At 33.2% G+C, this 26722-nt stretch overlaps 2 protein-coding genes across 2 annotated transcripts; one reads left to right on the top strand and one right to left on the bottom strand.

Annotated features, from left to right (window-relative positions):
* Positions 1-16959: 16959 nt before the first annotated feature.
* LOC118443136 (histone-lysine N-methyltransferase SETMAR-like) lies at positions 16960-17658 on the bottom strand. Its single transcript, XM_085664330.1, has 3 exons — positions 17535-17658; positions 17127-17465; positions 16960-17045 (listed from the first exon to the last, which is right to left on the bottom strand). Exons 1-3 carry the CDS (start codon positions 17656-17658, stop codon positions 16960-16962), a joined length of 549 nt encoding a protein of 182 aa, XP_085520456.1.
* Positions 17659-20770: 3112 nt separating this feature from the next.
* LOC118443134 (histone-lysine N-methyltransferase SETMAR-like) lies at positions 20771-22248 on the top strand. The gene is made up of 4 exons (XM_085664331.1): positions 20771-20795; positions 20844-21299; positions 21495-21769; positions 22000-22248. Exons 1-4 carry the CDS (start codon positions 20771-20773, stop codon positions 22246-22248), a joined length of 1005 nt encoding a protein of 334 aa, XP_085520457.1.
* Positions 22249-26722: the final 4474 nt, after the last annotated feature.

Here is a 26722-nt window from a genome sequence, read left to right on the forward strand (position 1 = left end):
AAAACAAAGTATCGAATTGTCATTAAATATTTAATTTGAAAAGACAGAACGCCTGCGCAAATCAAAGACGAGTTGGGCGCTATTTACGAAGACTCTATATTACGAAGACCATCATTTACCACTATGAAATTTTAAAAAACTGAATTTTCATGAACGTTGCCGTACCAACTTCGAGACGATGAACGTTCGGGATGTTTAGAAACTGCAACTACTGATGATAACATCGCTCAAGTTCACCAAATGGTTCTAGACAACCGTCGAATTAAAATGAAAGTGATAGCAGAAGCTATGAATATGTCCAAAGAACGTGTTTGTCATACATGAATCAAGATTTAGGGATGAGAAAGCTGTTCGTGCGTTGGGTGCCGCGTTTGCTCACATTAGATCAAAAATGTATTCGAATGAACATTTCCAATGCTCTGTTGGCGCAGTTTTGGTGCAATAAATCAGTTTTGGCACCGATTAATTACTATAGATGAAACTTGGATATATCATTATATCCCAGAAACAAAAATACAGTCAAGACAGTGGACTGCGAAGAAGGAATCAATTCCAAAAGAAGCAAAAACTGTTTTTTTGACTGGGAAAGTGATGGCGACTCTTTTTTGATATAGTCATGGAGTTATCTTAATCGATTATCTTAAAGTTAAATCGAATGATTTATCGAAAAGTTAAATCATTACAGGAGTATACTACGCATCATTATTTGTCATGCTGAAGGCAAAAATTACGGAAAAATGGCCACATTTGCAGAAAAAAAAATCTTTCATTCGATGAATTATACTATTATGAATTATACTAAAATAATAGAGTATGTTCGACATTTTGTAAATTTTATTATCGTTGACGCACACGTGTGTCTCTTCATTGTTCGCGGCACTTTATCTTAAAGGTTATATATCACCATTGGAAATATTTATCCGTGGGAACCTATTGGATATTAACTAACAAAGCGCATAGATAAAAACACGTGGTCACCTATGTCTAGGCCTAATTATTCTTAGTAAAGTACCTGGGTTTTGGTAATATGTCAATCCGGCCAATAAGTAAATAATAAAGGTATACGCCTAGGCGTGATAAACCAAGGATTATCTGATTTCTAACTTTGTAATATCCATTGTCATACTCTAATCGCACGATCATTAGAACAAAGGAGGCACACACGGAATGTTTTAAACATTCCAACGAACTATCCCCGACCAATGGGCATTTATTCTTTCCCTTTCCATATGTCAAACTCCGCCCTTTACCAATCTCATTTCAGTTTACGTGGATAGTTCAAAATAGACCAAAAGTAAGTCATATCTTTCAGACTCACAACGTCTAAGCTCTCAAGTCTCCTTCAGAAGCAACCAGTACAGCTAACTACACATCATACACGAGACACACAAATAATTGTAACTCATCCAATCAAATACACGGTGAGATTTACATATTGCAATTACTTCTCCATTTCTCACGGGATCCTTTAAAGAACAAGCGTTCTCCCATTAATTTGCGGGAACGCAGCGAGCGGTATTTTGCTGACGGTCTACAACGGTATCTTAGTGCCGCCGTCCTTATTCATCGCGATCAGTGGGTCTATAGCTCGGACAACAACAACGAGATGGGGGACATCTCCTCCGTGCAAATCGACTGTCATCGCTGATCCGATGTGAGAAGCGCATTTTAAAAACGCTCTCGTCAACAATCAACAATAATGAAGGCAAACTTGTTAATAGCAAACAATTTTTGTAGCAGAATTGTTAATAGTTGGTTATCTGGTAAAAGAGGCAATAGCAAATTTAAAACTATCTTTATATTTTAGAATTAATATCACCATAGATATTTGAATTAGTTGGTAAGAGTTATGACAGCATATTCTATTTCTTTTATATTTTTTAGTCTTAATACTCCTGATAGTATTTAAAAATTGATAAAAATATCTTTAAAAAATCCCTTCATAGATTTTTTTATTTATTTAAAACATAAAATTGTTACACAAATATAGATAAAATAGATATAATAAATGTGTCACATAAAATACTTACTCTAATATTCGTTGTAAAAATGGAACATCTTTCATTTTTTAAGCATTTCATGAAAATAGATTTCGATTTCATCATTGTCCTCACTTCTGTCAGATATACAATGAAAAATATTATTATGTATTCCGTTTACTCTTTCAAAAAATCATTTGAATCATACAATTATGAAATAGTATTAAATAACATATATTATGAAAATCACATTAATTTCGGATAATGTCTAAAATCTATCTCTTTTTTTCTTGTTCTTTATTTTACAATAATCAATAGATATAATGCTTAAGAGATTACGAAAAAATCACCTGGGAAAAATTCATGATTATTCATATTTCATTTATAGTAAGTACAAAGTTATCATGGAGAAATTAATTTTTGCTTTTGAAATGTTCTATGATATTAAGCAAATTAAAATTTTATTTATTATTTCTAATACACTTCATGGTGTTCTAATTGCAACTTATCGTTTTATTATAATTAAGAAAGATACTAATAATAAATTAAATAATAATTTTTCAATCAAGTAGCAAGTAATAGATTTTCGATATATATGAATCACGCAATAATGAATCAACAACGTAATAGGAAAAATGATAAATTATTTTCCTTAAATTTATATAATCATTTTGTTTTATTTTAATTTTATTTTAATTTTATTTAATTTATAATAATTATATTTATAATATATTTTATCAATTCATGTCTTAATATACAATTTTATTTCAATTATTTAAATGGACAAACTGACGAACATGCAATCGAATTCTACGTAACCAAAGATGATAAAAGTTATGATCGTTATTCAATAAATACAGTGTTACCTCCTGCAGCGTAATTTAAGATGGTCAATTTTTGGTCAGGCCGTGAAATGTTCACCAGGAATTAACCTTAAGAAACCTTAGTCGGACATTATTCAATAGAAGTTGTGAAAGAATACAGATCGTTCAACTAATTGCAGACTCACTGATTTTTGGATATAGTTTTATTAATTTATTAGCATCTTTATAAAATGCGGAATACAGTCTTATTAACTGATTATCGGCCTTACAAAATGTATAATATTACTTAATAATTTAATATTAATATAATAATATATAATAATAAGATTTTAAAAATATTCACATAAACGAATACAAACGAACGTTTCGGACCTTTTTTAGGATTATCTTCAACGAGAGATATCTATAATAATAAACTGAACGGTAATCATGTAAATATGAAAACGTAGATACATAGTATTAAAAATATTTAAAAATTGAATTATATCTACAAAATATGAGACCAAATGATTTTACGTGCGGGATCATCTTATTTCGAATTAATCAATATATAATATAAACGCATATATAGATGCGCTCTTTTTATATTAATATCCATTTTTCTTGAACGTATATATATGCATTCTTCGTATCTAATCGTTCATTTTTTGAAGGTATCTTATCTCTATACATCTTTCAAAGTGAAAAGCAACATCACTCATTTCGAAGGTGATGCTTACGAAGGTGATTCTTACGAACGCTTAAGAATGACGCGGATCTAACGCAATGTTTCGACATTCTTTCGTTTTTCTTCTTTTTTCCAAAACCGCAAAGAAAATAATTGGAAAACGAACAACGAAAAGAATAAAATAATAAAAGAATTATTACGAAAACAAACACATTCTTGAATAACAAAAATAAATCGCAAATTATTCTTTAAAATTTTTCTCCAACTATTAACTTGATTAATTAAATGTATATAATTTTTTAATTTTATGAGTTCATTTTTTCATTATGTTACAAGCAAACATTAATAAAAATACATTTCAATAAAATTATTATTTATTAAATTAAATTTTTTATTTTATTAGACTAGGTAAATTGGCGAGTATTTTTTAAAATATGTAAATTTAATTGATATCTAAAACAGAAAGATATATTTATAAAAGTAGATACACGCGAAATTGTAATATTAAAATAAAACTAAAAAATAATTTTAGATTTTTGTAAAAAAATAAAAAAATGCTTTAGGGTTTTATGGTCTAAATAGAAAGAAGATTTTAAAAATAACAAGAAGAAAAATTATTTCTTCTACTGGCATAAAACTTTTCTATAAAGATCACATAAAACCAAAAATGTTAAACATTTTTCGTAAAACCTTTTATCAAATTTCACACATTGAATCCAGTTGTCTTGTTTCAATGTACAGCTGACTTCCATCCGAAACTCAACGTATTCAATATTATCTTTATCCTCTAAACTAAATATTTATTTGTTAAATATATATATGTAGCACAAATAAAAAAAGAGAGTATCCACTGTCAAGAAAAGAACATGTATATATGCAGATTTTTGAAGATATATGTATAGGTATATAAAAATAATTAAATGTATTTATAGTCTAATTCGTTATAAATCTACGGAATAAGATATATATATAGTATGTATTAATGTAGTATTTTAGTAATATATAATAAATTATAGTAGTATAATAAATTATAAATATAATACGATAATATATGTAGTATTTATATATTTATGTATTATGTTGACCTGAAAGTAATGTCGTTTCTGCGCATGTCGATATTTGATTGTTAAAAATTGTTAAAAATTTATTCGTTTGAATTTCGTTTTAATTTAAGAAAGCGACATTACTTTCCGGTCCCCCTAATATTTACATTCAAATATTTTTTTGAAAATATATAAAATACACATAGTATTATATATTAATATGTTATAAATATACTTTATAAACAATAAAACAAACACACACACAACACAATATATACAAAAAAAAAGAAAAGTACATAAGAATAAGCATAAAATATTTCTGTGTATGTTAAACGTTCTTTTGTATTTAATATAATAGTCATAACATAAAATCCTTAATGATTAAGTTGACTATCATGATTTCTACATATGGTAATAATAAACATCCCGATTTTAGAAACGAATCGATAATAAATATAAAATGGGAAAATCACTCATGATCTCAAACAAATCAACACTAATAGCTCACAGTTTCACAATATCTATTACCCCATTATAATTTATTGCTATAACTCCAAGATCTTCCAAAATCGAGAAAGAAAAAATCATCAATTTTTATGAATCAAACTTTTATTTCACCCAACTTTAATGTCGAAGTCACGCATTAACGATGAACATGTTTTCGCTAGAAATTTGTACGATACGTCATGACAAATTGTATTCGTTCGATTACTTCATGACTTGGCTTACTGGATATATTCCAATTGTAGTAAATATCCCAAGGATATATATTGTTATTATTTATATACTTCTATTTTTCGAATAATTCACGTCTCTTATACATTACTCTGTCCCTTTGGATCGAGAGGACATTTTAATTAGTTAATTTTTTATCTCAAATTATTTTTATTTCATATAAATTTTTCATTTTATTACATAAAATCTTTTTCTATAAAATGTTCTTCATAATTATTTGATCTCGCATTACTCTTTCTCTATCCAATATTATCAAGAATACATTGTAACTAATAAAATTTGCTATTATCTTTCGTATACATTTTTTTACCTCGGTTTGTTTGTTTGTTCGTTTTTTTAATTATTTCATATAAAGTAATTACAAAGTTTTTAAAGAAATCAGTTTGTATAAAAAGTTCCTTGATGATTTTGATCTTCCAATTGTTTATCAAACCCTCAAATCATTATGATAATAAAATTTACTATGATAAATCATTCGTATGAATTTTTTGCTTCTATTTTTTATCTAATAAAAAGTAAAAGTTAAAAGAAAGAGATAAAAAAGAGAGACAGAGAGAGATAGACAATATTAATGAAAGACACGAAGAAAAGTATTTCTATGAAACCAGATTTCTAAAAGAATTTGTTTCTGTAAAAAGTTGCTAGGATGACGGGGCATAGAGTTCTCTTAGATTTTCCCTGCTTGGTTACTCTCAGGGTAATGGATAAATGGTTACCTCGGTCTGTGCACCCTTGAAGTTGACTGTATTATAGAGAAGGACGAAAGAATCATTCAAAGAGCGAACAAAAGAACGAGCGAAGAAGAAGAAAGACAATAAGAGAAATAGGAAAGAGAAGGAAAGAAAGAAATGAAGAAAATTACTTCGTCTCCGTTGCAAGGATCATAACGCGTTTCTTTTTACAAGGAATTGTATCTAGTCAACTTTTTTGTATTGAAATCTTCTTATATTGAAATCAGAATTTAACGCGCTAAACGAAAGTAAAAAGAAATCGATTTGCTAATTCATTCAAAAAATCATCGTATATCTATCTTTGAAATTTGAATCAGGAGATGACAAACTTATCAATCTGCAATTTAGCAAAAGATGTAGAGGTTACCTTCCTTTTATGCCACGATTAATAAAAGAAAATTGTTTCAAAGAATGAACAGTATTTTTTTGAAGTCAAAATTATTCATTCTGTATAAATGACTGTTCTGTATAAAAGCTTTCAAAGTACCTGTAGTGTAGCGCACCCCAAGTACACAACTTTAAATTATTTTGAGATGTGCACAACTAGGATTAAAAAGGAATACAAAAATCAAAAGATTCTATCAAATATTTATAAAGTTGGTTGGAGAATATTAAAAACAAGTACATTTTTTATATTCAAGATAAATGTGTAACAAGTGACTTAAAGTAATTAAACAAAATAATGAGGTAACAAAAGATAGTGATGGACGGCATTTTCAATGAAAAAAATTTTGGAGTATTATACATTTTTGTTATTGATTTCTTTATCAGTAAATATGAAAATATTGATAAAAAATATATACTCTTGTAGGCGAATTTAACCTTTAAGCTGCTTGCTTGATACATCAAAGGTATTAAAGTAAATCAATTTTACACAATACAATTTTCTTCTTTCAATTGTTTATATGAATGACATAACAAAAAATATTCTGATCGAATTGGATTATAGTAACAAACATAGATATAAAATTTATTTATCGATCAACAAATATTACATTAAATTTACTATGTAACATAAATTTACTTAGTTGTGTGAGGGATCTATGTTACGGGACCTGATGTGATCATTTCTATCGCCTGTGTGTAAATCCATCATTACATATTATATCACTACATTCAATATATTTTTTATTTATAAAGCACCCTAATCGTCGTAATGTTAAATATTTCAATACTTTCGATCTGTTGGCAATATCATAAATCTATTGACATAAATATTCCAACATTTATGTTGCCACGTATGTATGTTGCATATGTAGGTTTTATATATTTCTAATAGAGATAAAGGATATTTTCTTCTTTATTCTTTTGAATTATAACAAAATTTAAATTTTGCAGGCATTTTTTATTTTTGTTTATATTCATACACTTTCTTATATAGGAGAAAGAGTTGCAATGAAATTATGTTGAAATGTATTCAAATCTATTATTGTGCAAATTGTTGCATTCTTTGATAAAAATCAAATTTGGGAAAGAGGAAGGAGGGAGAGAGAAAATAACTTTTAAAATATTTATATTATTAAGTTTTTTTAAATATAGCTTATATACTTTAGAATTTGTCAATATTTTACTTAGATATCTGAAACTACAGAAACACAATTTATTAAAAGTGAAATATTATGTTTTATTCAATATTATGTTTTTCTCGGTACAGACGAAAACTAGTTTGCTTCCTGTCGTAAGCTTTTCTCTTCTTCTTGTAATTTTTTATTTGTTGCTGTTTCCTCTTCTTTGATTCTTATATTTTTCTGCACATAAATACATGAAGATGTAGATTGTCCGATTCCATTTGTGGTTTTTCGTTCGTAGATATTTCTTTTGATAATTCAAGTACGTTACTGTCAATTTCATCGTTTTGTTCTTCGTTTGTACTTTGATGACCAATTTGTTCATCAGTTCCTTTCGCCTGATCAATGATTTTACCTGTGATAACTAAAACCTTTATCGTAGGACTTGTCTGCTCAAATGTATTTACGTTTACGTTGGTGTTTAATATATTTGGAGTATGCAACGAATTCAAAATATATTTTAATGGAATAAGTTCTTCTTCCACCATATAATCCGTTCTCGTATTTTACAAAATCTATTCTATTTGACGATTTGGACTTCTCCTCAGACTTTAGTCTTATCTATGACCACTCGGCAATCGATTATCGTGTTATCTTCGATATCCAAATCAATAACCAAACAATCTTCTCGATGTAAATCGTTTAATCACTTGCGATGGAAAGAGGTGCCACGCACGTTAAGATGCTTCTATTACCAGAACGCCAGCGACGTGTTACACATGTTGTCAGGCAATTTTTGCAGAAAGAAAAATGACGTACGTGGCACGTTAACTGTTAATGAAATGCTTTACCGAGGCACAGTTTCTGCTTGCACTTCATCAGTAAGTTATCAGTATTGACCCCAGGCTGTAAAATGGAAAGTGATAGTGAAGCCAGTGATATTATTTGCACAAATAAAAAGAGAAGACGAGACAATGTAGAATCTAACAGCGATTTAGAAGAAATTGTTTTTACACTTCGGAATCGGCGTAGAATTATATCTAACGGCAAGGAGGAAGTTCAGAATGAGAATAGGGAAAGAAATGTTTCATCCCAGAAGTGGATATGGAAAGATACAGAAAATATAACTAAAGTATGGAGATATTCGAGAATATCTAGAATAAATTTTCTAGTTGGGCAAAATGTCACAGCTTTGCAAATGACAAGTGGAGTATTAGCGGAAAACTATTGGAAAATTATTGTGATAGAAACCAATCGTTACACTTGTCAAAGACACCAAAATGAAAACCGCAGATTACGAAAGTTTGAAGACATTTGGTGGGACATCAATATAGATGAAGTACATGCTTATTTTGCTTTGTGCATTTTGATGTCGCAAATCAAAAAACCAACTGTGCAGTCATATTGGTCAAAAAATAAGCGCAATCGAGACACCCATATTTCGAAAAATAATGCCGTATTGGAGATTTGACTAAATTTCACGCTTTTTGCATTTTACTGACAACGAAGTTGCAAAAAATAATGACAATCGTTTATGTAAAATGCGAAGTGTAATTGATCATTTCAATGAGAAATTTCAAAATATTTACACTCCCGCGGAATACATTTCATTAGATGAATCGCTAATGAAGTACACGGGTCGGATGTCGTACAAACAGTATAATCCGTTCAAAAAAGCGCGCTTTGGAGTGAAATTTTATAAATTATATGAATCCAAGTCGGGCTATTGCATTTAATTCAAAATCTACACTGGTCAAGATTTAGACAGAAATACGAATGTAAGTGCATCTGAAAATGTGACAATGTTTATGTCCACAGTACTAGCTGGTTACGGGCATACTCTATTTTTGGACAATTGGTATTCTTCGGCAAGCCTATTTCAAAAACTACAATCTATAAAAATTAACGCCATAGGAACAGTAAGATGCAATAGGAAGAATATGCGTAAACAACTCGCAGCTGCAAAACTAAAACAATCTGACGTGATATCGCACTCGTGTAATGGAATTTTTGGAAAGACAAAAATGGAAAGACAAAAAAGACATATATGTAATATCTACGAAACATACAAAAATTGAGATGGTCGAAGTGGAAAAAAAGACGTGGAAAAATAATAGTAGCCCTATAACAAAGCCCAACATCGTTTTGGAATACAATGAGGGTATGGGTGGAGTGGATCTGCAAAACAGTTATTTATCGTCTTTTAAATTAATGAGAGAATATGTTAAAAGTTATAAAAAAATATTTTTTTACATAGCGGATATGGCACTACTCAATTCTTATATTTTATATTGCAAAAAAATGGAAACACCAAAATGTAAAAAATATTCTTTTTCGAAGTTTCGAATTGATGTAGCCGAACAAATTTTAGAAATTGTATGTCTTCCTGATTACCAAAAACGTAGAAGGATATCTGCTGGAAACGTTCCGGATCGCTTACAAGCGAAGCAATGAGGATATTTCCCAAGAAATATACGCCCTACAAACGCCAAAAAAAGAATCCACAACGGAGATGTGTAGTGTGCGCTAAACATAAAAATCGGAGTGAAACTACGTGGGAGTGTAAAAAATGTCTTGTAACGTTACGCATTCTAAGCTGTTTTGAAAAACATCACACTTTACAAGATTATTAATAAATAAATTTAATATTCATACATATGTAATTTTATCGTCATTTGTACGTCTTTGTATTCTCTTCTGGAATCCCCCAAACGCTACCTGAACGCGCCCCGAAGTGATCTGTACTCTACTGTTCTGGCACGCGCAACCGTGAATTTCTTTGCACCGCAAGTGATTAAAATATGGTGTTTTTATGCTTTGATCTTTGGTCCAATAACTCTGAATAGTGCCTAGGAATTAAACTCATTAAAATATTTAAAGCAATAAATATTGATAATTCATCGTCTGTAACTGGTACAAAATTTCTGTTCGTTGTTCCATATTCATTTATCTCTGAGATTATTTTTTTAACTAGTTCTTCATTAAAAAATAATTCAAAGATTTCCCTTCTAGACAACAAATCTTATATATTTGCAATCATACCGCTCACGATTGAAAAATTATGTACATTTGGCATACGATTTTGTTGTTTCCATACAAAATCTCTATTTACAAAACAAGCACGTTTTTCATCTTCGCTGTCATTCCTTGAAATACGACGGATACGTCTTCGAGTATATCGTATTTCTACAATTGAATTCGAATCGTCAAAATATCGATGAGTTTAGAAAAGGACAATAGCAGACATAAACGCGAAATCGGGAAACGCGACATCCTCTCCGAAGAGAGAAGCAATTTCAGAAGGATCAAACACAGAAAGAATATAGAAGCGTTCAAGAAGTCTATGGCAATAAGGGCCTAGAACTTTCAACGTCCGAATTATAAAATTAAATCACGAAACGGGAGTACCATCAGTAGCTATATCCTCGAAAGATCTAAAATAAGAAACAGAATTCGGTCGACACGGTTCGGAACCTAATATTTTAATCCTTTGCACTCATTTTTCCCTTCTGAGGGAACAATGTAAGTCTAGTATATCACTTAAATGTCCCCTCTGAGGGGACATCAACGTTTATTAGTGATTACGGAGAATGAACTTATTTTACCGCAACTTTTTGAGAAACGTATGTTTCCTTGTTTTCTATTGAAATAGCACAAGAAAGCAAATTAAAATATGATACAATTACTAAGATATATAAAAAATATATCAGTCAGTTTTACTTGGAAGAGAACGTACGAAATGCTTTCACGACGGTCTATACGCTTTTCGTATATACGCTTTCGTTCTAAGCATGCTTTCCTTCTGCTACGATAAGAAACAATGGGCCCAGTACGATTTTCCAATATTGATTTTCAACTCAATGGAAATCCTTAGGCATTTCGTTCTAAATGTGATAACCTTCTGAAATTATAAGAAACAATAGGCCCAATATGTTTACACACCTGCATCGAGTAAATTTAAATTTTAGAAGTGCATATGGTATAGCAATTCACGCGACAGTCAATGTGTAAAAAGGACCAATAAAAAGAATTTATAAAAGAAAGGTACGCGAGTATGGCAAGTATGATATAGTGAAACTTGATAAAATAATCAAGCAATCTTAAAATTGGGGAAAAAAATTTCAATAACTCGGTTCATATTAAAGCGTTAAATGATAGAGATTCCTGCAGTAATAGCCAATTTTGCAATTCCGTAATTTACCATTAATGATTTTCAATCCATTTTTTTATTCTTTTTTTTATTATAACAATGGTGAAACGACCAAATACCAGTAAGTCTCATGCTATAAGCAGTAGTGAAGATGAATTCCAAATAGACATTTATATAGATAGATTAAAAAAAATAAATATTCATGCGGAAGAAAACGATAGTAATGATAATAATATCACCCAACCAACAAGAAAACGAAGGAATCTCATAGATAGTGATAGCGATGAAAATGGTTTAACCCCTTCCCTTACTTTAACGAGACTGACTCGTGATAAAGATTTTAGCCCAAACATGAATATCACGAGTCAGACTCGCGAATAGATAGTCGGGCCAAACATGAATATCACGAGTCAGGCTCGTGAACAGATGTCGGGTCAAACATAAACATCAGAAGCCAAGCTTGCGAACAGATACTTAGGCCAAACGTAAACATAACAAACTCGCAGAATGATCTTTTGTCAGTTACGATCGTAATTGAATGTTAATTCTTGTCAGTACTCTATAACAGTCAATCACAATTCTTATAATGGCTGTTACAAAGCAGTTTAGTTATTGAAATTTAGGAAACCCCTATAAAATACGAAATACAAAAGTGTTAAATGAAAGCGATGATAACGAATCCAGTGGTAATGACGTGTTTCAGCCAATCACACAGCATGTAAGGCGTCTGATTATAGATGAAAGTAGTGAAATGAAAGGTATAACACAACCTCATGGTTAGGCACAAATCCAACAATCATGGATTTGGCAGGAAATAAAAAACACACCAATAGTTTGGAAGTATTCTGAATATCATGGAATAAAAGTATCTATTTTAAATAATTTAAGAGAGAATCAAAGAATATTAGAACTATTCTTTATTATATTTGGAAAGAATTTTGAGAAATATTGGTTACGGAAACAAATCGCTTCACACATCAGACAATTCAGGACGAGCGTAAAAGATAACATATAGACGACACTTGGTATCTTGTTACCTTAAACGAAATAAAAGCCTATTATGCACTGTGTATTTTGATGAGTCAAGTGAAAAAATCAAATATTCTGTATTGGACTAAAAGAGCTGTAGTAGAAACGCCAATATTTTGACAAAAGATGCCTTTTAAAAGATTTCGGCAAATTTCGAGATTTTTTCATTTCTCTGATAATGAAACTGCTGATAGTAATGACCGATTTCTTAAGATAAGATCTATGATCAACTTTTGGAATGAAAAATTTAAAGAAATTTACACACCCAATGAATATGTCAGTATAAACGGATCTCTAATGAAATATAAAGGGCGTTTAGCGTATAAACAATTCAATCTGTCGAAAAGAGCTCGATTTGGATTAAAAATTTACAAACTGTGCGAGGTAAGTACCGGTTTCTGTCACGGATTCAAAATATATACCGGCCAGGACAAAATGATCGAAATGATAGTGCGTCAGAGAACGTTGTGATAAACCTGTCAAAATCTATAATAAATAAGGAATATACTTTGTTTTTGGACAACTTATACTCTTCACCCAATCTCTTATTAAAATTATACCAAAAAAAGACAAACATTATCTGGACAGTACGCAAAAATAAGAAAAATATGCCAAACGCCATTCAAAAGCATATTCTGAAGAAAGGAGAATGTATATGGAGAAGTTGCAATAATTTGATAGGTTTAAGATGGAAGGACAAGCGCGACGTGTATATAATATCAATGAAACACGAAACTGTAGAAATGGTTGAACAATTGAACAAAGAATTACAGAAAGTAATAAAACCTAAAAGTATCCTGGAATATAACAAAGGTATGAGTGCAGTTGATTATCAAGATCAGATGTTAGCCTGTTTCCCAATCATGAAAAAAGTCATCAAAGGATACCGAAAACTTTTCTTTTACATGTCATATATGGCACTATTCAACACCTATATTATACATAAAGCAATTCACAGTTGAAAAAGGGAGACATATGTAGATTACCGTATAAATATAGCAAAGGCAATTTTACAAATTGTCAAATTACCGGACTACAAAGTGCATGGGAAATCTACATCAGTTGAAACTTTTCGACTCCAAGCTCAATATTGGGCTCATTTCCTAAAAAATATCGATCCGACGCCTCGAAATAAACATCCGACAAGAACGTGTAAAGTTCGTTATAAACATAAAATACAAAGTGAAAAGAAGTGGGAATGTGCGAAATGTAAAGTAGCCTTACATCTACCAGAATGTTTTAAGAAGTATCATACCATGGAGAATTTTTAGAGTTGTACGTATTTTCTTATTAGATATTCATTTGAGGTGAACATTGTTTATGATTAGATTTTTTGTTTATAGTATTCTATATTTATTTTTAGGCGTAGTATTATTACATTCCTTGAGACGAAATTACTTTGAAGACGCTTCAATTTCCATTGAAGTATTGTTTATTCATACAATATATTTTTGAAACTATTATCTATTACAATTTATAATAAATTCATAATATCTATAAAAGTAAAAGGATTAGAGTTTACTTTCTCAACAGCAGTAACGCGTAAAACTGACTATATCACAGGTATCACAGGTATTTACATTTCGACTCGTATTGCGACTGTTCTTGAGCATCAGTCTTATCTATTTACCGCACGTTGACTCCTACCGCTTGGGGCCGAGTTTCGTCGAGCTAAATGACACGGGGGAGTCGCGTTCTAGCTTTCTGAGTATACAGACGTACGAAACTGAGTTCCGTGAGTGTTATGTTTACATAGAGGATATCGGGAAAAATTCATAGCAAGCCGTTACAGTGAATATCTTTCAAAATCGAGTCGGCTAATTGAGACGAGATCTCCGCATATTCTTGACTAGGATATGTCATCATCAAATCTATTTCCGCCATAGCAAATAGTTACCTCTTCAAGACATGCAACAAATCTCAATAACAAAAAACGACCAAGAGAAGACGATGGCAGTGATGAAGGGCTACCAGGACCTGAAGCTGCACTTCCAACCGCTAACAGATTATCAATCTTAAATTCAATCACGGATATAGATATGTTAGAAAATCGAACCTTGTCAAAAGTATCTCCGCCCTCTCCAATTTATGTAGATGACGTAATCGACATACAATCATTAACGAACGAGATGCTTGGATGAAGTCGTTAAAAAAGAGAGCTATAAATTAAAAATTAATAATAACCAAGTTCGTATCCTACCAACTGATGCAGATACATATAGAAAAATTGCTAAATTATTAAAATCATCTAACGCAAGTTTTCACACTTTCCAACTGAAACAAGAACGGTCGTTCTGTGTTGTTCTATCTGTGTTGTTCTAGAATGTACATCACTCTGTTGATTTGGATAATCTAAAGGACGAATTACAAGAGTTCGGGCATGAGGTAAATAATATTAGTAACATTCGACACAAAGTTACACACAAGCCACTGTCAATGTTCTATATTGACCTTAAACAAAACCCAAACAATAAACCTATATATAACATATATAACATAAGTCAACTGAATAATACTATAATTAAAATTGAACCACCCATAAAAAAGAAAGAATTAGTTCAATGCAAAAGATACCAAAGATACGGCCATACCCAGAAGTACTGTAATCACCAATATAAGTGTGTAAAATGTGCAGGTTCTCGTCCAACTATAGAATGAAAAAAATCCACTAAAACTCCTCCAACTTGTCACTTATGCGGCGGCCACCATACCGTAAACTACAAAGAGTGCCCTCATTATAAAGAATTGTTCAATTCTTTATATTGAAAATATATTTCCGAAACCTAGTCACAGAAAAAATCCAAATATACAATTAAATTCAAAGACTAACCCAATGGGAGATAACCAACGTTTTACTGATCCATCCTTTTCTTATGCATAAGCAGTTACAAGAAGCAATCATTCACCAAATAATCTTAGTCCAACTTCTCCTATTATAGAAAATAATAACAATAAATCGTGCAATTGTGAAAATATAAGTAAGTTAGAAAAACTAATCGAAAAGCAAACGGAAGAAATAAATAATCTTCTTTCTCTATTAACGGCTATTGTAAATAAATTGACTGCCACCAAAAATTAATGATGACTTTACGTATTGATCTTTGGAATGCCAACGGTCTGATGCAACGAAAAGTTGAGTTGGAAGCTTTCTTAAAAAATCAAGACATTCAAATAATGCTGGTATCTGAGACTCATTTTACCGATAAAACTTATTTTAAAATATATAGGTATAAGGTGTATTGCATGCATCATCCCAGTGGAAGGGCACATAGGAGTACAGCGATTATCATCAAAGATAACATTAAACATTATGAGCTTGCGCCATACAAACAAAACCATATCCAGGCAACTAATATTAAGATATATGACTGACACTGCCCGCTTAACATATCAGCAATTTACTACCCTCCTAGCCACAGTATACAAAAAGAAGAATTCGACTACTTCTTTAAAAGTTTAGGCTCTAGATTCTTAGCAGGAGGCGATCTTAATGCTAAACACAATAATTGGGGCAGCAGAACAGTAACCTCAAGGGGGAGAACTTTCTTAAAAAGTATAGAAATCAATAGATTGACATATATTAATACAGGTGAGCCTACACATTGGCCAAATGATGTCAATAAACTCTCAAGCTTACTAGACTTCTTTATTACCAAAAATTTATCTCTTCGATACATCCAGGTCAACTCCTCACTTGACCTTTCTTCTGATCATTCTCCAATCATAGCGACAATAAATTCAAACATCATTGAAAATAACATTCCTATCTCCATATACAATAAACATATAAATTGGGATAATTTCTGTGAAGCCTTCAACTCCTATATCGTTGCATCACCATCATTAATGACAAATGACGATGTTGACCATGCAATAAACTATTAGGCGGATCGGAAAGTAATGTCGCTTTCTTAAATTAAATTCGAACGAATAAATTTTTAACAAGTTTTTATTTTTAATCAGTAATGTAATCACCTTCGTTATCAACAACGATGGCTTTTGCCATATAGTGTGCAAATTTTCAATGCCGGACCGATAAAAATCAATTGGTTTTTCAGTAAAATATCTCGAGATAACATTTTGGACATCATCCAAATTTTCAAATTTTTTGCCACTAAGGAAATGTTGTAGCAATCGAAATAAGTGGAAATCCGAGCGTGCAATATCGGGCGAGTATGGTGGGTAAAGCAGTACCTCCCACCCCAATTCATTAATTTTCTCCATGGTTCGTCTTACATAGTGCGGTCTTGCATTGTCGTGTTGCAGAATAACGCCTTTTCTGTTGACAATCGCCTAATACTTTTCGATTAAAGATTGGTTGACTCGATCGAATTGTTCACAATAAAGATCTGCATTAACAGTTTGTCCAAGTTTCAGTACTTCAAAATGAACAATTCCGCGTATACTCCACTAAACACACACAAGCGTCCTTTTGGGATGTAAACCCGGCTTCGCAGTACTTTGTGGTGATTCATTTGGAGAGAGCCACTGCCTTTTGCGTTTTGGATTATCATATAGGATCCATTTTTCGTCTCCAGTGATCAAGCGATCAAAAAACGATTCTGTATGGTGCCGTTGAAGCAATACATTGCATGTGATAGATCGGTTGGCTTTGTTTTCTTCGAACAGATTATGGGGGACCCAAACACCTGCTCTGCTTATTTTTCCAAACTGCTGCAAATGTTCTTGGATGGTCGACCAAGGTTGGTTTATGATGTTTGAGAATTCCGCGATTGTCTGATATGGATTTGCTTCCACTTCTGGCCTTAGTATATCATTGTCTAATGTTGTTGGTCTTCCTGATCAATAGTAGTTAGAGAGATCAAAATTACCGGATCTGAACTTAGAGAACCATCTTTGGCATTTACGAACGTCTAATGCACTTGGATAAACATCGCAAGTGTTTTTGGTCTCAACTCTTGCGTTACTACCCTTGCGAAACTCAAAAAGCATACAATGCCGGATATGCTCTTCTGGTATTTGGCTGGCCATTTCACCCCAAATTGCAAAAAAAAGTCTAATATTTAATTATTTATTAGAAGTGAATAGGTCACAATAACCTTAAAATGTCTTTGACACGACTTCGAAGTACACAATGACCTGACAAATGGTAATCAAATATCGACATGCGCAGAAACGACATTACTTTCCGGTCCACCTAATACTTAACGCGCAATATAGTAGATGCTGTTCGAGACTCTACACCAAGATTGGAATGCTTGTATGACTACATCTACCCCGTATATATCATGAAAAAAATTGCAGAAAAACGAAAGCTGCATAGAATCTAGCACAATAGCAGATTACCTGAGGACAAGCATAAACTAAATAAAGCTACCAGAGTTTTAAGAAGATCTCTACAACGCTTTAAAAATGAAGGATTCCAAAAAATTTTAATGAACTTGTCCCCCACAGCGGACTCAAACTATTCACTTTGGAAAGCTACCAGGCGCTTCACTCGTCCAACTCAAGACATATCGCCGCTTCGCCAACCACTAGGTGAATGGGCAAGAAGATCAATAGACAAAGCAAACCTCTTTGCCTCTCATCTGGCTGATGTATTTAAACCATCTGCCTCCACTTCGCTCATCGATGAAGAAGAAATTAGGAATTTCCTGAACGCGCCTTTGCAATTGTCGCCACAAATCAAACCCTTTATGTCAAAATTAACAAATACAGTTAACGCAAATTCAAAGAAGGCTCCAGGTAAAGACCTAATTATCGGGAAGATAATAAAGGAATCGTCAAAGAAAGGGATAGCATTAATAGCTTCCATATTTAAGGCAATTCTACGTTTAGGTTATTATCTAACATCCTGGAAAGTAGCTACCATAACTCTTATTCATAAACCAGGGAAAACAGCTCATGAAGTTACGTCATATCGGCCAATCAATCTTTTATCCACTATATCCAAGCTATTTGAAAAAATGCTAATAAGTCGCCTCTTCGATGCACTAGATGCACCAGTTTTCCCTGAGCATCAGTTCGGGTTTCAAAAACGTCATTCCACAACTGAGTAAATTCACCGTATAACTCGTCAATTATTATAAGATCTCGAACGGAAAAAATACTGTTCAGCAGTATTTCTGGACAATAGACAAGCTTTTGATAAAGTGTGGCACATTAGATAGCTGTACAAACTTTAAAAAACTCTGCCATACTCTTTTTACACAATCGTAAAATCCTACTTCACTGACAGACAATTCATAGTAAAGTATTTAAATCAATTCACCACAGCATTCCCTTTTTTATCTGGTGTCCTACAAGAGAGTGCACTCGGTCTTTTACTATATTTAATTTACACAGCAGATCTACCCACCTCAGAGGAGATAACTACGGCAACATTTGCAGATGACACTGCTCTGTTAGCTTCGGACAGCGATCCTCAAAATGCGAGTGAAATACTGCAATGTCATCTACACAAGCTTGAAAGATGGTGCCAGAAGTGGCGAATCAACATCAATGAAAATAAATCGGTACATGTAACCTTCACGCTGAGAAAGAGCACTTGCCCTCCTATGACAATTAATGGGACAGTAATTCCAACCAGGGATTCAGTCAAATACTTGAGTATGGTACTTGATAAAAGACTGACATGGAAACATCATATTTAATCCAAAACAACTTATTTGAAGAAAAGAGTTAGAAAGCTATATAGGCTCATTGGCAGATCATCCAAATTAAGTCTGGAGAGCAAGTTCATAATATACAAAACCATTCTAAAACCCATTTGGACCTATAGAATTCAACTATGGGGAACCGTAGTAACTCAAACATAGAAATTCTACAAAGATCTCAATCAAAAACCCTACAGAACATTTGCAATGCCCCTTGGTATGTAACAAACGAAAGGATACATATAGATTTAAGAATTCCTACAGTCAAGGAAGAAATTGTTAACTTTAGTGAACGCTACAATATTCGTCTAGCTAAACATCCGAATTTTCTAGCAAATAAATTGCTAGAAACCTCAGAACTAGTACGTAGGCTAAAAAGGTTTTACACTTCTGATCTAGGAAGAAGATTTAGTTAATTTTTTTTTAATTAGGTTAATTTATCATTGTAATGTCGTCTTGAACTTACAACTCATGTCAATATATCACGACAGCAAAAATACTTATAATTCTCTGCGAGAATTGACTGTTTATTCCTCTATTAAAAAGAAAAAAAAATGACACGGAAAGAGGTTAAAAGAAAACATACCCGTAAAAGACAACATATCGTCAAATGAAAAATGGGAAGACGTTACTGAGTTTATCATTTCTCCACCAACAATTGATTTTGGCATATATCACTAATCAACCGGACTACAAATACCAAATAATATAAAAGACCCCATAGATTACTTTATATTTTACTAGTGAATTAATAGACAACATAATAAAAAAAAATGAATAAAATAAGAAACAAATAACTATCATATAAATCAATTTGACACAAGTAGCACAACGTTACCAAATAAGAATTTCTAGCTTTCATTGCTGTTATACTAAGTAAGATTGATTGAAGTGTCAAATATGCAAGAATATTGGTCTACTGCTTCCATTAATAGAATTCCTTTCTTTTCCGAAACTTTCAGAAGGGACAGATTTCTGCAAATCTTTTGGATACTTCTTTTGAAGAAACCTACGCGAAATAATAACATGATTAGAACTCGTATAAAAGGCTAGCAATTATTTTGAATATATTGACTTTAAATTTAGTTAATATTTCACACCAGATAAGGCAATTTCTGTTGATGAATCTGTGATAAAATTCAAAGGCGAAATATCATTTATCACATACAATCCGAACAAGCCAACCAAATGGGACATATGCATACATGCGCTAACTGATTCGAAAATAGGATATCTATTTTCAATATTTTGGCAGTATAAGATCCGATGACATTTCCCGGACCGATCTTCTAGGAAGCATTATATTGGGTTGTTCAGAAAGTAATTTCGTTTTTTCCTGACAGAGGATTTAATTGTATTTTTTGCACCCAACTTCACACTTAAGCCGCATAATCATTATATGTTTTGAGAGCTGATATAACAAGGCTTATGTGTAAAAAAGTCCAATTGATTCTACGCAGTAGTTTCTGGTTGGTACCTTTTTAAATATGGAGAGCAATAAACAGCATTTTCGTCATATTTTACTTTTTTACTATAGAAAAGGTAAAAATGCTGTTTAAGCTAGAAAGAAATTAACCGATGTGTATGGAGAAGATGTGTTGACAGTACGCCAGTGCCAGAACTGGTTTGCAAAATTTCGATACGGCAATTTTGATGTCGAAGATGCACCACGTTCTGGAAGGCTGGTTGAAGCTGATAAAGACACGATAAAGGCATTAGTTGATGCAAACCAGCGAATAACAATTCGTGAGATTGGTGAGAGGTTAAATTTATCAAATTCAACTGTTTATGACCACTTGAAAGGTCTGGGTTTAACTTCGAAGCTCGATATATGGGTTCCCCATGTTCTCACGGAGAGAAATTTGTGTCGTCGTGTTGACGTCTGTGATTCGTTTCTCAAACGTCACGAAAATGATCCATTTTTGAAGCGCATCATTACTGAGGACGAAAAATGGATTGTATATAACAATGTCAAACGCAAAAGATCATGGAGCAAAAAAGATGAACCAGCTCAAAGCATTTCCAAAGCCAATATCCATCAAAGAAAGATAATCCTGTCTATTTGGTGGGATTTTAAAGGAATCGTTTTTTTGGGATTTTACCGGATAACACAACAATTAATTCGGAAGTCTACTGTCATCAGCTGGACAAACTGAATGATGCACTTCAACAGAAAAGGCCAAAATTAATCAACAGAAAAGTTGTTTGTAGTGTTTCTCCAAGATAATGCGAGACCTTATACAAGTTTGGTCACTCGCCAAAAGCTTTTACAGCTTGAATGGGATACAATGCCACACCCACCATATTTTCCAGATCTTCTGGTATCTACGGATTATTATTTGTTCCGGTCACTGCAAAATTTTTTAGATGGTAAAACCTTCACTTCAAATGAGGAGGTCGAAAACTACCTCGATCAGTTTTTTGCCAGCAAAGACCAAAAATTTTATGAGTGTGGAATCATGCTACTACCAGAAAGATGGCAAAAGGTATTGGACCAGAATGATCAATATATAATTTAATAAAATATTTGTTTATTATACGAAAATTGTGTTTCATTTTCACAAAAAAAACGAAATTACTTTCCGAACAACCCATTATTTGTATATAAAGTTGTTAGATAGAATTCTTGATGCACAAAGATAGCATATGTACACTGACATTCATTTAACAGAAGAATTTCTAAAAATGAAATGTCATCTTACTGGTACAATAAAAGTTAACCGAAAAGGCATATCTATACAAATATGAAAACCAAAATTTTCAACAAAAAAAAACTGTTGCATACAGAAAGGATAACATGCTTCTTGCATGGAAATATAAGAGAATTATCACAATGCTCAGCAACTACAATACTTCAGGAATGCAATCTACCCTCAGAAGATTACACTGTGAAAATATTATAAAAGGTGTTACAAGATTTGAATTTGCCACCATTTGTGCAATAAAGTCTTGGCAACCCTATTAAAAAACCATTTGACAGCTGATAGTTTAGGGTTAGTAAAATGTTACGTCCCAGATGGTCGGATGAACAAAGAAAACTTAAATTACTTGAGCTGCTGATACGGTCAAATCAAGGATTAAAACCATTTACTGCGACCTCGCAAACTCTTCTCATTTTGGCACGTAGCTTAGGGTTGAGAGTAGTAATTTATTCCTTTTCATAAAAATGTCTGATATCATAAAAACTGTCCACTGCTACTATCAAAATGGTTTGTTGAAGTCTCCTTTGACTTACCAAAATGTATAATCCACCAATAAAAATTTATTCCTTGAGTTGCCTTTCCTTGTGCCCAGATACCCTTGATTATTAAGAAAAAGTTGAATGGGAGAAGGTTTGGGTGTTGATGTAAGTGATAAGTGATGACACGTAATTCCAACAAATAAAGTATATAATTGTTAATAAAATGATGTACACAAAATAACAGTTCATTTTTATTTATGTTAATATTTAAATTATCGATACCGTACGCGAATGCGTTTATTTTATTAATTTAAATTAAATTGTACTCTTAAACTCTTCACTTAACCAAAATAATGTTTTGTTTTCACTCAAAACCTGATATTCTACGTATAAAGGAAATATTCGGTTAGAACAGATCAAAAATTAAAAATTAACTTATAAAACATAAGAGCTTGTCACTTCTTCAAAATGATTCCAAGAATAATTCCTTTATTCGATTCGACAAAGAACTGATCTTAATTCGTAGGAAATACTGTCCAAAAATAATTGTTAACAACACTCTGATCTTCCTTAAGATCGCTGTAAACTTTTAAGAACTTTACGTAGAAATTAACCAAAAACTTCTTAAATCTTTTCCTTAAGACTTGTGTTTTTAAAATTATTATTTTTATTATAAACTATCTGAGACTTTTTCCTAATACTTTACTTTTAGACCAGAAGCCTTAATTTCTAATATTCACAGTAAGAACTTATTCCGTATGCTTTCTGAAAACGACTTGTTTCGAACGCTCGCTGAAATTCGACTAAGTAGTATTGAAAATATGTGAAGTTATCGACATTTTATTCCTGATTTAAATAATCTTTACCCTGGATATAAGTTCATCCACGTCGTTAGGCGCCTACGTGACACCTCCTTCCTTAATTAAGTCGTTCTTGATCCTCGTAATCTGACGACTTGTCTTTGCGAGCTGCCAAAATTCTCTCCAGAATGGGTGATCTCGCGTTCTCCCTGGCGGCGGAGATTGGGATCACATCACTCCCTGGTCTGTCCACATGGCACTGGTACACGTGCGTCCTGTCATATTCCGTTATTTGTAAGAGCTGGATGTAAACCTCCGTGGCGTTTGGTGCGTGCGACTGAGTGGTGCATTCTCCCGTGTCCAGTAATGACATCGTGGTGATATTCATGGAGGTTCCACCACAGTCGTATCCTAGTAAGCAGACGCCCCCACTAATGGTTCCTAACAGTACGATTAATACAACCGGAAGCCCCATAGTCTCTGCAACACACTTATTTTAGCTTATTTTATCTTAGCCTTAATTTATTTATATTAACTATCTTAGTACGATTTCCTATTTGTAATTTAACATTATTGTGGGGTAGCATTTCTAAAATCTGATGAGATCCAGTATATTAGTCGCCAAATTTATTTGTTGGTTCCTTGAGTAAAAATACTTTGTCTCCTTCCTTTAACGTTAAAGGGTGTGCCTTTTGTCATAATACCTTTTGGAAACTTCCTTGGATCTCATCAGGTTTTGTCGTGCTACCTGCTGTATCCTATTTATCTTATTCACTAGTGAGATATAATATTCGAAGTACGTCCGATTCATTTCATCGTCCAGTGGTGGATCTGATGCTGGTACCCTCACCAATTTACCATAGACAAGTTCGTACGATGTGTAACGAGCTCCCTCGTGAACGCTCGTATTGTACGAAAACATAGCCATTTCTACCCATTCACCCCAGTCCTTCTCTTTGTCAATGAATTGTTTTAAATACTCGATGAGCACATGATGGGATCTTTCCAGCGATCCGATAAATTGTGGGTAGTTGTTTTATAGTGGGTAGTTGGGCTGTTGTTTTATACTGCCTAATTTTAAATTTGCGCGCTATAGCCTTTATTAAAGTACTTAGAAAATTTGTCCCTTGACCCGTAAGAATGGCCTTATGTGCTCCGAATTTACATATTAAATTTACCACTAACGCGTTTGCTACATCTATTGATGTGGTGTTCGCGAGAGGGATGGCCAATGAAAATTTCGTAAGTTGATCCTGGATTGTTAAGATATATTTATTTTCCTTATCACGACAAATAATGTCAGAGCTAGAGGACCCATTACATCGAGCGCCACTTTATCGAAAGCCGATCCCGGTGTTTCGTCAACACCATAGGTTGTTTATGCTTTACCCGGACTAATTTTTTTAATTGACAATCTAGACAATTTTGTATGAAGGCTTGTATTTGCCCCTTCATGTTTTCCCGAAAATATCTTTCCCTAATTCGGTTGTATGTTTTGGTCACTCCTTTGTGACCCCCTAAAGCCGATGAGTGATTCTCACGTATTAAGTCCTCACGCTCGTCCTCCCTTTTTATTCTAATTAATTAATTCTAATTAAATTTCTGCAAAAGCAAATTGTGCATTTCTCTGTATCGAATAAATCTCTTAACCTTTGCTCAATATGTCCCCAAGGTATGTCGTCCAGTTTGTCCGTCCTGGAGATGCTTGCTGTACGCAAATCCAGTTCCCTTGTTATCGACAAGATAGATTCCAGAGCATCATTAAAAATTTCTATGTCCGTTACAATATTTATGTTCTCTTTAATAACCAATGAAATTAAATTTTTCGACCCATATTTTGTTACCCTTGCCCGTCTTAATGTCAGGTCTTTGTATTTCGGAAGCTTATTCATTTTCCGTAATTGTTTTGCTCCATCATCACACGGATCTCCCTTTTGTGTAATAAATATGACCAGATTGTCTTTCCGCATTGTTAATCTGTCCCTTGTCTCTATAAGGTTCTGTGAAATTCTGTACGTATGCTCCACCTGATTTTTCCACCTATATGGTGGAGAAGCCAATTCAAATAAAATTTCCGTGGTAGAATACAAATCGCTCTCGTCGAGATTAGGAGAGTTATTCGTATTACTTTCCTCCATCTCACGAGACACCCTACTTAAATCTATAGCGTCGGATCCGTTCGAGTCTGACCTGTGGGAGTATGAATCGTTCGAAGAGCTGTCATTTAGATGTAATGGCAAAACCTGTGCCTTTTCTGGCGGATTCCTTGAAAGGGCATCGGCGTTCGCATTAGCCGTGTCTGCCTTGTAAATTATTTTAAAATTATACTCCGCAAGTTTTAAACCCCATTTGGTCAGACGCGAAGTCGGATCCTTATATGATTTGAGCCACATTGGGCGATGATTCGTCACCAGTGTGAACTCCCTTCCGTACAAATACGGCCTAAAGTAATGCACTGCGTAGACTATGGCTAAAACTTCGCGTTCGATGGTAGAGTAATTCCTCTCAGCCGTATTCAATAGTCTTGAACAATATGATATAGATAAGTCTTTCTCTACTTGTCCTTGGCTGAGCACCCTACCTATCGCGTAACCTGATGCATCCGTCGTCACGTTGAACTCGCGGTTAAAGTCTGGGTATTGAAGCACTGGTTCCTCACACAAGGTGTCTCTCAGTACCACAAATGCTTCTTCCTGTGGCTTGTCCCATTTAAAGGGCACTTCCTTCTTTAATAACTCCGTAAGGCGCTTCGCCAGTTTTGAGAACCCCGGAATGAACATTCTATGATATCCTGTGAGTCCTAAAAACTGCCTAACGTTCTTTGCCTTTTTCGGTCGCGGGGACTCCTTTACAGCCAGTAGCTTCTTTGAATCGGGTTTCACTCCATCCTTGCCAATTATGTGACCCAAATAAATGACCTCCTTCTTCAGAAATTCGCACTTGTCAGGCTCTAGTTTCAGATTCGCCTTCCTTAGCCTTCCTATCAGCTTATTGAACTTGACATCATGCTCATGCTCATGGAGTGACCTTGCGTAGAGGACGATGTCGTCCAGGTATACGAATATCTCCTCGCCTTGTAGTCCAGTTAATACAAGATCCATGAGCAGTTGGAACGTGGCTGGTGCGTTTTTTAACCCGAACGGCATCCTCGCGAATTCGAAATACCCATGAGGTGTCGAGAATGTAGTCTTATGAGTATTATCCGGATGCATCTCGATTTGATGAAACCCCGACTTTAAATATAATGTCGAAAAGTATTTTGCAGAGCCCAGCTGATCAAGAATTTCATTGATTTTGGGGAGGGGATACGCGTCCCCAACAGTCTTCTCATTAAGTTCGCGGTAGTCGATTACCATCCTCCACTTCGGATTCCCTTTTGAATCAGCTTTCTTAGGCACCATCCATATAGGAGGGTTGTAAGGAGAGAGAGATGGTCGTATTATATCGCTTCCTGCGTC

The sequence above is a fragment of the Vespa mandarinia genome, unplaced genomic scaffold (genome assembly GCF_050613455.1).
Source record: "Vespa mandarinia isolate Hongniang unplaced genomic scaffold, ASM5061345v1 scaffold_41, whole genome shotgun sequence".
Taxonomy (NCBI): domain Eukaryota; kingdom Metazoa; phylum Arthropoda; class Insecta; order Hymenoptera; family Vespidae; genus Vespa; species Vespa mandarinia.